Genomic DNA, 14,295 nt, shown 5'->3' with positions numbered 1-14,295 from the left:
CTCTGGTGATGAACAACACTAGTGAAGACTCGGGTAATGTATTGGATATCCGGTAACTGTATGTAATTTTTCCCGATTTTCCATCACGAGATAATAACAAAGAGGAACTTAGTATGCCAAATGAAATAACTTGCTGTTTAAATGCCGGTCACAAAAAAAGAAAAACTGAAAATGTTATTATCCCCAATTCCTATATCTAGAGAGTTGAGGTCACCAAAGTACGTAAGCATAACACATGGTATTTTAATCCATAACAAGAGGGCCAAAATGGCCCTAGGTCGCTCACCTGAGAAAAACACCATAACAGTGTAAACATGATTGACCTAGTAATTTTATGGAAACAATTTTCATTAGGATTGGTCCAAAAATATGGTCTCTTGAGTTAAAACAAGTATTTTCTCTGATATGACCTAGCGACCTAATTTTTGACCCCAGATGACCTATATTCGAACTTAACCTAGATTACATAAAGACAATCATTCTGACCAATATACATGAAGAGCAATTGAAAAATACAGCCTCAATCACATACACAAGGTTTTTCTTTAATTTGACCTAGTGACCTAATTATTGATTCAAGATGACCGATATTCAAACTCAACCTGGATTTCATCAAGGCAATTATTCTGATAAAATATCATGAAGATCAATTGAAAAATACAGCCTCTACTGTATACACAAGGTTTTTTCTTTGATTTGACCTACTGATCTACTTTTTAACCCAAGAGAAACCATATTCAAACTCATCCTAGATTTTATCGAGGCAATTCTTATGACCAGTTCTTAAGAAGATCAGTTGGAAAATACAGCTACACAAGGTTTTTCTTTGGTTTGCCCTAATGACCTAGTTTTTGACCTCAGATGACCAACTTTGAAATTCGACCTACAGTTAATCTAGGCAATCATTCTGACTAAATTTCATGAAGATCAATTGAAAAATACAGCCTCTATCAAATTGCATGAAGATCAATTGCTCAGGTGAGCTAAAAACATATATTTTGCCTTTAATCCACAGATATTATATGCCTTTCATAAGAAAATGTGCACCTGCTCGCAAATAAACCAATAACAATCCAAATATAAGTTATATATAGATATCCAATTGTTCTGGTGACCTATTTAATTGACGTGTAAAAACTTTCAATTCTGAATGTGTGAAGAAACATGGATGTAAAGATTAAACTTTATGTTTGTTTTCTTTTCGGTATCATTTCAGCTTATACAGAGTCCTATACAATGTGTTTTTGTAGGTTCTACCATAGAAAAAAGCCAAAGAGACCCTTTGGGTCTACATTCTTTAAAGAAGCACTTTTATCAGCATATTCTGCTGAAAAAGAATTGGCTTGTAGTAAAACAGCAGTATGACTATTTAGAGTGCCTGTTCAAACACTTAGATAAGGGTACATTTTCCCTAAAAACTAACAAGTCAATATAATCTGGAAAGTAGATCCCTGTGAAAATTGCAGACTCGGTTTCATTGAGTCTGTTGATGAGCAGTAATGGAAAATGCAACACTGCCCATGTCCCCTAGCACCGGCTTAAGCAGTATTCAATCTTCTAATCTGAATGAGTTGAAATCAATGATCCCGAAGGACCAGAAAATATAACAACACTGAGATGAAGTCGGGGCGACGTTTTAAGGCCGCCACACAAGTCAAGTCAAGTAATACTTATTTAAGTTGGATAGTAACAACATATAACTGTAACTTGGTCCCGACACTATGCTTTAGCATGAGGAAGATCTAACCCTTCTTAAACATGTAGAAACAATATCATAGCTTGGATTATAAGGTCAAAATGCTTATTAAAACTGTTAACAATGTTTATAATTGTGTTCTGAGGTTACTGTTATCATTTTCAGCTGCTTCCATATCATTTTAAATATAAAGCATTTACAAAAATGAAGTAAAATTGCTACTACCATTATGATGATTTAACGGTAGAATCATTACATTGTGTATTGATTAATATAAATTAATATGACAGATTACGGATTTTCTCACTCAACCATCGTTGCCTTCAAGCCATCCTCGGCCACTCGAAGATCAAGATTTGCATGTCATTATCTTACTGCAGTGTCTGCTTTATAAGTTTATAAATTTGAGTTGGTGTTTGCAAAAATCTCTACATAACTAAGCAAATGTCTAATTATCTATAAGAGCCGATCACTTAACATGTCTTTTCAATTGACATTGCTCACTTACTTTAAACTTTCGGTGAATTACAAATATATATCTCACATTTCACTATACATGGGATTTTCATATTAATTTAGTGAGGAAATTACAACGACACATATTAGAAACAAATATTTTGCCATTTCAGATATGACATTGTATTTATCACTCAGCTACACTCCTAATGTACAAATCATTTAGTTACACCAAAAATTTATAAAACATTAAGCTACACAAACAAATATCATTTTACAAGATTTATATGCCCTAACCTTACTGCGGCTTCTGTTTATAAATTTGAGCTGTTGTTTGAAAAAATCTCTGTATAACTAAGCAAATGTCTAATTATCTATAAGAGCCAATCACTTAACATGCCTTATCAATTGCAATGCTCACTTAGTTTAAACTTTCGGTGTATGTCGCCTTGGCGTGGGGCTGCTATCAGGTCAACAGGTGGACTTTCAGTCGGATTCAAATCTGGGCAGACAAAAATAGTACTCTGCCAGTTGTGCGTAGATACGGTAAATATAACGTTCGTTCTACGCGCTTCGCATGTCAGCAAAAAGTTTACAAAAATGTATGCTCAAAGATTGCGAATTACAAGTACCGTATATATCTTACATTTCACTATACACAACAGGCGGCATTTACTACAAGCAGTGATTCTCTTTTTATTATATGTTAAATTGAACTATACGGCAATTGAAATAATGTAAAATAGCTATGTAAGGAATATGTATTTCATGGGTAGACTGTATTAAAATATTCACTCACAAGCATTTATAGTGTTCAAAAACTAATATATAACAATACACATGTAACACATTCGGATATGTATATAAGTGTCGAACAAAACTTCCGGGTATCATATTAAATTAGTGTAATAGATACTATCCTTAATTCAGAAAAAACACAAAGGCATTGATCGAATTACTCTAGTTTCGCAACTATACATTTAATAAAATCGGCGTAAACTTTAACTGTATACTGAATTCTCATATCGAAGTGAACTATGACAAGCAGATTATCAGGATGCTCGACGTCTTCTGTTTGTTTTATAATAGGTGGTGCCGTTCTACTTTTAGGATTTATAGTTCATGTTGTAGGATTTTCAATAGCAAGATGGGCTATATTTTATGGTACTAACAATACTGGTAACAACCACAATTTTGGATTATGGAAGCGGTGTATATGTGCGCCACTCAATGAGAGGGACGTGTGTACATGTGTATCCAGAAGTGGTGATCCAGGTATTCATTTAATTTGAATTATGCGTGTCTACATAGCTTAGTAGGATCTATTGCGTCTGTCATTCTACCAGATCGAATATCTGATCATAGTATGTAAGTGCAAAATTAAATATTTATTAGATATTTAATGTTACACATGCGTTGTGAGACTTTTTAATGAAATTAATAAAATAGGTTTGCATGCTCGGATAATTATTGTTATTATTATTGTTGTCTAGTGCATCAATAAGTTCATAAACATACACCCATCTAGATATAAAAAAAATCTTTTCCGCTGGAAGTTCACTGTACCGCTTTAACTTTACTAACAAGATATACCATTGAAATGCACAAGAAAGCATACTTAGACAGGTTTATGTATAAATTTTATTTCATTTTAATAATGAGATCAATGCATCATTCAAAGCTCCACATTAACTTCGCTAGCAAGCTATACCTTTTAACTACACTGGAAAACATATTTACACTGTATATGTGTAAATCTTACATCATTTTAACGATGAGATCAAAAACATCATTCACTTCATCTTCAGTGATGAGAATTCATGTACATGGTAAGTTATTTACCATTTGACTGCAGAGCCAAAGCACATTTACCCTAGTATATGTATAATAAAATCTGTAAAAGGATCCTTAAAACTTATATCAATTCATAAGATCAAAACAAAATCATTCATTTGATGAAAATGTATGAGATTTTCATATTAATTTAGTGAGGAAATTACAACGACACATTTTAGAAACAAATGTTTTGCCATTTCAGTTATGAATTGTATTTATCATTCAGCTACACAGCCACTGTACGAATCATTTACTAGTAGTTACACAAAAAATTTATAAAACATTAAGCTACACAGATGGTGTAATGTGCCTATATATTTTTGGTAGTGCACAGTAATCGGATACATTTTCATTGTTAAGAATATAGAAAGTCAACTTAAAAGACAACTTCAACTGTCAATATATCACAATACGCATTTTGTACGCCATGATTTACCTCATTTTTACATTACCTTTTGTTTGGATTGTAATAATGTTACAAGAAGAGCTACTTGATTGATTCCATTATTATTATTATTCGTACAATGTACAGTAATTATTATCATCATTTCTACTAAACTGGAATCTTATTACATTGTTATTCAATTTCTTCCAGCATGGTTCAAAGTCGTCCAGGTGATGGAAACGCTTGGGTTGATAGGACTGATTTGTTCTTGGATTATTTCGTTGGTTATTGTGTGTTACAGGCAAACAAAGAGGATAGCAATAGCCAACATAGTCCTCATTGTCTGTTCAGGTAGTATCATTGTGTTTGCTTATATAGAAATAAGACATTACGAAATTGAAAAAAAAACACGTTTCAGATATCAGTGATATAGGCCTAAATAGTAGTGTGAAATCCAGAGTACCGATTACGTCCCGGGACGTAAAACACATCGGGACGTAAACCGCATAGAGGCTGCAAATTTCCTCCGGGACGTAAAACACATCAGGGCCCGTATTCATAAAGCACCTTAGGATTTAAGTAAGGAATTTTTCCCCTTAACTAAATTCTCCTTAGGGAAGAAATTCCTTAAAATTCTTATTCATAAAACACCTTAAGTTTTTCCTTAGGCAAGAATATCCTTAAACTCAAATTTTCTCCTTAGGCCAAAATTATGCATTTAAGGAAAATCTTAATATCGCAACTTCGGAATCCCGGACATCCCTAGCGCTCAAAATAGTAACAGTGACGTCACTCGCGTGACCGAAATGGTGGATTAACTCAGCTTCCTGCTTGGATGCAGCGAAAATTTTCATTTCCTAACGATAAGCGGAAAAGTATAGACAGCGAGGTTTGCGGTTATGGTATGATATGAAGCTGAATTTTATATTGCTCATGATTCAGTTTCATTTGCATACCTTGTTCGTCGACATTGCCCTTCACGACCACATTCATGTTCAAAAATAGAAAACGAAAGTACGGTTTGACGGCAGGTAAACTCGAGAAACAAAGCAGGCTCCAAAATTTACGGCTCAGGAACACGGGTATTTGGCGCGGGGTATTTGATACTTTTTTTTTGCTTTGACAGTAGCTGAAATAATGTTGTGTTCTCAAATTAAGCCAGAAAAGAAACATTAAAAAGTAAAAATTGTTTAACAAATGGAGAAAAGTACGGTGGCATAGAGGGGACATAGGAAATATTTTATTTATCACGTGCGCACGTGTTAGCTCCAAAATTTACGGCTCAGGAACATGGGTATTTGGCGCGGGGTATTTGATACTTTTTTTTTTTTTGCTTTGACAGTTGCTGAAGTAATGTTGTGTTCTCAAATTAAGCCAGAAAAGAAACATTAAAAAGTAAAAATTGTTTAACAAATGGAGAAAAGTACGGTGGCATAGAGGGGACATAGGAAATATTTTATTTATCACGTGATAACTATCAAGTGCGCACATGTTAGCTATCACGTTCGCATGTGGTAGCTAACACGTGCGCACGTGTTAAATAAAATATTTCCTATACGAACGTGATAGCTATCACGTGCGAACGTGTTAGCTACTACGTGTGAACGTGATAGTTTTCACGTGCGCACGTGTTAATTAACACGTTCGCACGTGGAAGCTAACACGTGCGCACGTGATAAATGAAATATTTCCTGTGTCCCCTCTATGCTACTGTAGAAAAGGGAACCTTTAGGAAAGAAAGTAAGAATGAATGCAAATCAAAAGCTGTGGCATACAGATAAAATTTAAAGAAAGTGAAATTGAACTGTGCTGGAAATATATACAGTAAATTCTTCTTATAACGATTCCCCTGGTCAGTGGGACTTTCAAAGTGTTTGTTGTATACACATATATAACAAAATATTTCTCAGATATATATGTAAACTGAAAAAAGGAATAAAACAAACAAGAATTATAAGTAAGTTAAATGTAATAAAATTTGCGACCACCAGTTTCAAATTTATTTTCCAATGTTGTAGTTTTATATTTTCATTCCATGATCTATTTTTTATTTATGACTAAATAATTGAACACAGTGACTGTCTTAATTATATTAGTATTAGTTAAAGGAAGTTGATTATCTCTTACTTGTGTTGTAGACTTGTGGTATGTATATATATTTGGATTCATGGTGAACTCAACAATGTTGTAGATATATTCCCATTTATTGGACCAGTGTAGTACAAGAAAAACATAAAACGGTAAAATCAGGAACATGAAACAATACAAATTGTAATACAACAATAACAAATGTGGGAATATGCAGATTTCACAAAGTACATCTCGCACAGCTATCACTAAAAGAAAAAATGCCAAATGAAATAGCTTACAAGATACGTCTATGAATGGTACACTTAACAGGGTTGCCAGTTGCCACTTAGTTGAGAAAATGAAATTCCCTGACTTTTTCCTGACTTTTCCCTGACTAAACCATACTTTTCACTGACTAATACCACCATATTTTTCGGCCTCCTACTACCCTACAGCTGTCCAATCCACCCTTTTATATTTATTTTATTTCAGATATAACAATTTAAACTTTCATTTTCAAATACCAAGATTCAAAAGTTAACATAAAAATCGATTGATTCAAACTCATTTAAATTATGTTCATAAACAATTACACAAAAATGTGTTTTGAAATTAACTTATAAAATTTAATACTGCTTGAAGACTGCCATAGCCACTGAACATTGACCAAGATTTTCATTTTTCCCAGACTTTTCACTGACTTTTCTAAAATTTTATTTTTCACTGACCATGCATTATCAAGATTTCCGTTACACAATTCACTGACCTTGTAAAAAAATCATTTATCACTGACTTTTCAAGGTATTAGTGGCAACCCTGCTTAAATTTAATAAAAAAGTAAGTTGTCCAAAGGTAAGGACTGTTTACTAAAAAGTAGTTCTAAATAAATGTGTTCACTCGTAAATGATTCTAAAAAACGATGTATAGAGGGCCATGCAGATGTTAGTTCGCGCCAAAAAGTTGTTATTCATGCATAAAGCATAGCTGACCAATCAAAACGTATTCTATCTTACAAAACATGTTCATACGCAAGGGTGGACACATGAATGGATATGAAAAAAACTAACACGGCGTACAACATATTACAATGGAACACAAAGTACAGACCTGATACAACAGAATATGGAGTACTGATACAACGGCTTTAAGGACATAATTATACATACAAATATAATAATTAAATTATTTCATATAAGTAATTGCTACACTTGTCTTAGCTGGAAAACCATATTTTGAAGTAAAAAAAAAATGATTTCTGATCACATGGTAAGGTAACTATATCCTTGAAAAGGGAATTGAATCTATCCACATACATATTAGGTGTATGATATAACATTAAATAAAGAAGGATTAGAATCAGGCCAAACAAACAGTCGTTATAAGCAGTGTTTACTGTACAATGTAAGAGTGCTTATAAGTACATAATTTTTTTTTATTGTGTACATTGTGGAATCATAATGCGTTTGAGGTCAGTGAATTAGACCACACGTAACGTTGTGACAGTTTGCAAGTTTTTAGTTCTCATTTGTTGAATTTAAAGTAGTACCGGTATGCTCCACATGTAAGACTAACAAGAGCTGTCTGTAAGACAGCCAGTGCTCGAATATTCAGACTGTTGTCCCAGAAACAAGAGTTTTATTATAAAATGTTAAAATATCTATAGAGTTTCAATCAAGTATGAGATAGTAACTTGCATGCAAAACTTAACCAGTAGGATTAAGTTAAAAAGGGGCATAATTTTGAAAATTTCATGTCAGAGTTATGGGACTTGACCAAGTTTTATAATCCCTAAGAAATGTGTGAAGTTTCAGTTCAATATCTGCATTAGTTTTGGAGATAGTAACTTGCATACAGAACTTTAACCAGGATTATCTAAGTAAGTTCAAATGAAAATTTGGCCAAAATACATGTCAGAGTTATGGGACTTGACCCAGTGAAATTGGTAATTGACCTAAAAATGAAGAAAAAAATATGTTTCAAAGCAATATGCCTTTGAATGATAGCCATATGTACTTCGCATGCAAAACTTTAACCAAGGTGTGAGTAGAATAGCTAAACCATTCTTTGAATAGTTGAGCTAAAAAGGCAATTAAAATGTATCTTAAAAAACAACAACAACAACAGTAACATGAATACTAGGGGTACTGCTAGCTGCATTAAAGATTAATAGTCATGTTGAAATGTTTTATTATGACAATTCTTTTTAACCTAATGAAAAATTTCATTTTAAATCTTCCTTGTGGTATAAGCTTCTGGACAAAAAAGATCATATCTGGCAATTTACTTTAAATTATTAAAGAACATTTAACAGTAGGTTGTGCAAAAGTATCACTGTACCACTGTACAATGAATATCTTAAAAGCAACATTTTTACCTTATTGAAAAATGTCCCAACACTAAATTTACTAATATTTTTGGAGGATTCCATCATTTTGCCTTTTTTTCCTAGGAAAGTAAACAAATGTACATGTATATAATTATTTTGATTGTTGTATTGATTAATTGTTCCCTAAAGTTATGTTAGAGACACTAAAATGTGAATAATGGTGTTTTTAAGCCTTTTGTTATTAGTGAGCTTACAACATTCAATATTTTCTTGATAAATACAATACATTATAATAACATGTGTAGCAATAATACACAGTAGGGGAAACTTCCCGTTCGGGAAATCAATTTATGTTTTCTTCTACTTCACAAACAGAATTTTTTTCTAAATACAGTAATTTGTTTCCTGTTGGGGAAGCAAAATTATCATTTTTTGACTTGTTTCCATCAAAAGGCATGAGTATACATAGTGTCATTAAATGAAACTTACTTTATCTAAACTTCTACCATTCAGATTTTTTTTATATTTAATTGACAGGCTTCAGTCAGTTCACATTTCCTTGTAGTAAATTTTATTTTAAAGAAAGTATTTTTTGTCCTGTCTACAACTTTTTAATAGTAAGATACTCTCCACTGGGACTTGAACCCAGACCTCTTCCTACATGGAGTAAGAAGCATTCTTACATTGAACTATGGAGAGGAAAGCTAAATGTTTTAAAACTGGAAAATACAATGGTTTTGGTATATTCTGAATTTCATTTGTAATCAGAATAAATTTAAATATATTAGTGAACAATTTATGTTTTTGCCTATTTTCCTTGAACAATAATTCTATTTAAAGAACTTGAAAATATTGAAATTAATCCAGAAATATAAATTCTTAAACCAACATCAAGTATATGAAATTATTCATGAAATTATCTTAAAGAGGATGAGAATATTATTTCTTCATAAATACTTTAAATCAATGTTGTGCAGCATTGTTCAAACATTTTTGAGAACAGGCACTTGTTGTAGTAGGAAATTAGTTCAGTTGCAAAATCATGTTACACAGGTGAAATTGAGTTGTTACTTGTAAGAACAAACAAACTGGACACTTTGTTCGTTTTTGTTTTTTTTGTTTTTTTTTTTGCAATAAGGAACAGATGAAAAAAGCAGTCAACTGTAGTGTATCAAATGTGAATAAATTTTTCCATTATAGTGCAAAGTAGTTTGGAACTTCTTAGATAAATTTAAAATTAAATGTTTTCATAAGTTTTTTATTGTTGATTATGCATACCTAAAATAACTACCAGGAATAATATAAGCATTTTAACATATATTCCAAACAAGTAATTCTGATTTTTAGCTCACCTGAGCAATGCTCAGGTGAGTTTTTCTGATCGCTCGATGTCCGGCGTCCGTCGTCTGTCGTCCGTCGTCTGTCGTCTGTCAACATTTAGCTTGTGTATGCGATAGAGGCTGTATTTTTCAATTAATCTTCATGAATATTGGTCAGAATGATAACCTTGATGAAATCTAGGCCGAGTTCGAAATGGGTCATCTCGGGTCAAAAACTAGGTCAATATGTCAAATCAAAGAAAAACCTTGTTGCTGTATTTTTCATTTAATCTTCATGAATATTGGTCAGAATGATAACCTTGATGAAATCTAGGCCGAGTTCGAAAATGGGTCATCTCGGGTCAAAAACTAGGTCACTAGGTCAAATCAAAGAAAAACCTTGTGTATGCGATAGAGGCGGTATTTTTCAATTAATCTTCATGAATATTGGTCAAAATGATAATCTTGATGAAATCTAAGCCGAGTTCGAAAGTGGGTCATCTGGGGTCAAAAACTAGGTCACTAGGTCAAATCAAAGAAAAACCTTGTGTATGCGATAGAGGCTGTATTTTTCAATTGATCTTCATGAATTTTGGTCAGAATGATTGCCTTGATGAAATCTAGGCCGAGTTCGAAAATGGGTCATCTCGGGTCAAAAACTAGGTCACTAGGTCAAATCAAAGAAAAACCTTGTGTATGCGATAAAGGCGGTATTTTTCAATTGATCTTCATGAATTTTGGTCAGAATGATTACCTTGATGAAATCTAGGCCGAGTTCGAAAATGGGTCATCTGGGTTCAAAAACTAGGTCACTAGGTCATATCACGTAAAAACCTTGTGTATGCGATAGAGGCTGTATTTTTCAATTGATCTTCATGAATTTTGGTCAGAATGATTACCTTGATGAAATTTAGACCCAGTTCGAAAATGGGTCATCTTGGGTCAAAAACTAGGTCACTAGGTCAAATCAAATAAAAACATTGTGTATGCAATAGAGGCGGTATTTTTCAACTGATCTTCATGAAATTTAGCCAGAATGATTACCTTGATAAAATCTAGGCCGAGTTCGAAAGTGGGTCATCTGGGGTCAAAAACTAGGTCACTAGGTCAAATCAAAGAAAAACATTGTGTATGCAATAGAGGATGTATTTTTCAATTGATCTTCATGAAATTTGGTCAGAGTGATTGCCTTGATGAAATCTAGATCGATTTTGAATATGGGTTATCTGAGGTCAAAAACTAGGTCACTGGTTCAAATTAAAGAAAAATCTTGTGTATGCGATAGAGACTGTTTTTTTCAATTGATTTTTATGAAATTTGGTCAGGTTGATTGCCTTAATGAAATCTAGGTCGAATTTGAATATGGGTCATCTGAGGTCAAAAACTAGGTCACTTGGTCAAATCAAAGAAAAACTTCTGTATGTGATAGAGGCTGTATTTTTCAGTTGATCTTCATGAATTTTGGTCAGAATGATTGCCTTGATAAAATCTAGGTCGAGTTTGAACATGGGTCATCTAGGGTCAAAATATCTAAGAAAATGCTTGTTTTATCGCAAGAGACCAATTTTTTGGTCCAATCTTAATGAAAATTGGTCAGAATATTTGTTTCCATGAAATCACTAGGTCAAACATGTTTTACACTGTTATGGAGTGTTTCTTAGGTGAGCGACCTAGGGCCATCTTGGCCCTCTTGTTATAATGAACTTGTGCAGATGTTTGTATTGTAGTTAGCTATGGATGGAATCCTCAAGTCTAAATTTATTCAGTCTAAACATTGTACAGTTGTGATCTTTTAAGATCCCTACTGGAAGGGCTTTGCCTAGTAAATAGGTGATAAATCAAACTGCTATTTCATCTGATGATCTAAAAAACATCATATATACACTGGAGTGTAATTGTATATTTCTTAAAGTGTTACCTAATTTAAATTTTTGAAGGATGATTGAACTGTCCATATCATTAGACAGGTAAAACATGAATGTCATTGTATGATGAACATTATATGCAAGGATTTTTCCCTTATTAAAGAGCCACCTGTAAACTGAAAAGTCACCTTGGTTGGTCTTGAAGTGACGTGATATTTTACAGTTCATTTTCTTTAATTTACTTCAGTTTAACATTTTCGTTTATGTCGTGTTGAGCAACCTGTAGTTTTCCATTTTTAGCTCGACTATTCGAAGTATAGGCGAGCTATCCTACTCGCCCCGGCGTCGGCGTGAGCATGGGCGTCACACAAATGTTAAAGTTTGCGTACCACCCCAAATATTTTCAAAGTCCATTGACATATTGCTTTCATATTTTGCATACTTGTTTATCATCATGACCCCAGTCTGTAAAAAGGAGGAGGCAACTCTATCAAGCATTTTGACTGAATTATGGCCCTTTTTCGACTCAGAATAAATGTTAAAAGTTTGTGTACCACCCCAAATATTTTCAAAGTCCATTGAGATATTGCTTTCATAATTTGCATACTTGATTACCATCATGACCCCAGTCTGTAAAAAAAAAGGAGGAGGCAACTCTATCAAGCATTTTGAATGAATTATGGCCCATTTTCGACTGAGAATATGCTTATTGTAATGTTAAAGTTTTACTCATTGCTTATATTATACTATCAAGCACTGAGAATAGTTGAGCGCGCTGTCCACTGACAGCTCTAGTTATGTCTCCCCCAGGAGACATATTGTTTTTGCCCTGTCCATCCGTCCGTATGTCACACTTCATTTCCGAGCAATAACTGGAGAACCATTTGACTTAGAACCTTCAAACTTCATAGGGTTGTAGGGCTGCTGGAGTAGACGACCCCTATTGTTTTTGGGGTCACTCTGTCAAAGGTCACAGGGGCCTGAACATTGAAAACCATTTCCGATCAATAACTAGAGAACCTCTTGACCCAGAATGTTGAAACTTAATAGGATGATTGGTCATGAAGAGTAGATGACCCCTATTGATTTTGGGGTCACTCCGCCAAAGGTCAAGGTCACAGTGGCCTGAACATTGAAAACCATTTCCGATCAATAACTAGAGAACCACTTGACCCAGAATGTTGAAACTTCATAGGATGATTGATCATGAAGAGTAGATGACCCCTATTGATTTTGGGGTCACTCTGTCAAAGGTCAAGGTCACAGGGGCCTGAACATTGAAAACCATTTCCGATCAATAACTAGAGAACCACTTGACCCAGAATGTAGACACTTCATAGGATGATTGTACATGCAAAGTAGATGACCCCTATCGATTTTGGGGTCACTCCATTAAAGGTCAAGGTCACAGGGGCCTGAACATTGAAAATTATTTCCGGTCAGTAACTTGAGAACCACTTGACCCAGAATGTTGACACTTAATAGGATGATTGGTCATGCGGAGTAGATGACCCCTAACGATTTTGGGTTCACTCTGTGAAAGGTCAAGGTCACAGGGGCCCGAACATTGAAAACCATTTCTGGTCAGTAACTTGAGAACCACTTGACCCAGAATGATGAAACTTCATAGGGTGATTGGTCATGCAGATTAGATGACCCCTAACAATTTTAGGGTCACTCTGTTAAAGGTCAAGGCCACAGGGGCCTGAACATGGAAAACCATTTCCAATCAATAACTTGAGAACCTCTCGACCCAGAATGTTGGAACTTCATAGGATGATTGTTCATGCAGAGTAAATGACCCCTATTGTTTTTGGGGTCACTCCGTTAAAGGTCAAGGTCACAGGGGCCTGAACATTGATAACCAGTTCCGATGAATAATTTGAGAACCACATGACCAAGAAAGTTGAAACTTCATAGGATGATTGAACATGCAGAGTAGATGACCCCTATTGATTTTGGGGTCAGTCTATTAAAGGTCAAGGTCACAGTGGCCTGTTCATGTAAAATCATTTTTTGGAAATAACTTGAGAACCACTTGACCTACAATGTTGAAACTTAATAGGATGATTGGACATGCAGAGTAGATGACCCCTATTTATTTTGAGGTCACTTGATCAAGGTCACAGGAGCCTGAACAGTGACTTGAGAACCACTAGGCCAAGAGTGTTGAAATTTAGCGGGATGTCTGGACATGCCAAGTAGATGATCCTATTTGCAGCCAACCATCAGTGTCTTTTTGACTTTCGCTCCTGCCCCTTATTGACTTCTTGCCTATAGGACTTTGCATTGGGGGAGACATGCGCTTTTTTACAAAAGCATTTTCTAGTTTATTTGAGTGA

General features: G+C 34.2%; 1 protein-coding gene across 2 annotated transcripts in view; it reads left to right on the top strand.

Moving 5' to 3' along the window:
* Positions 1-2,849: 2,849 nt before the first annotated feature.
* LOC123556396 (uncharacterized) overlaps positions 2,850-14,295 on the top strand; it is a 30,637-nt gene continuing 19,191 nt past the window's right edge. Inside the window, exons 1-2 of one of the 2 annotated variants that reach the window (XM_053542615.1) lie at positions 2,850-3,427; positions 4,584-4,724. In XM_053542615.1, coding sequence (XP_053398590.1) covers positions 3,190-3,427; positions 4,584-4,724 — 379 coding nt within the window. In that variant the 5' untranslated portion in view covers positions 2,850-3,189. The remainder of the gene's footprint in view (positions 3,428-4,583; positions 4,725-14,295) is intronic. The other variant, XM_045347060.2, reaches the window with a different exon arrangement.

The sequence above is a fragment of the Mercenaria mercenaria genome, chromosome 5 (genome assembly GCF_021730395.1).
Source record: "Mercenaria mercenaria strain notata chromosome 5, MADL_Memer_1, whole genome shotgun sequence".
NCBI classification, from domain to species: domain Eukaryota; kingdom Metazoa; phylum Mollusca; class Bivalvia; order Venerida; family Veneridae; genus Mercenaria; species Mercenaria mercenaria.
This window is presented reverse-complemented; position numbering and strand designations above follow the sequence as displayed.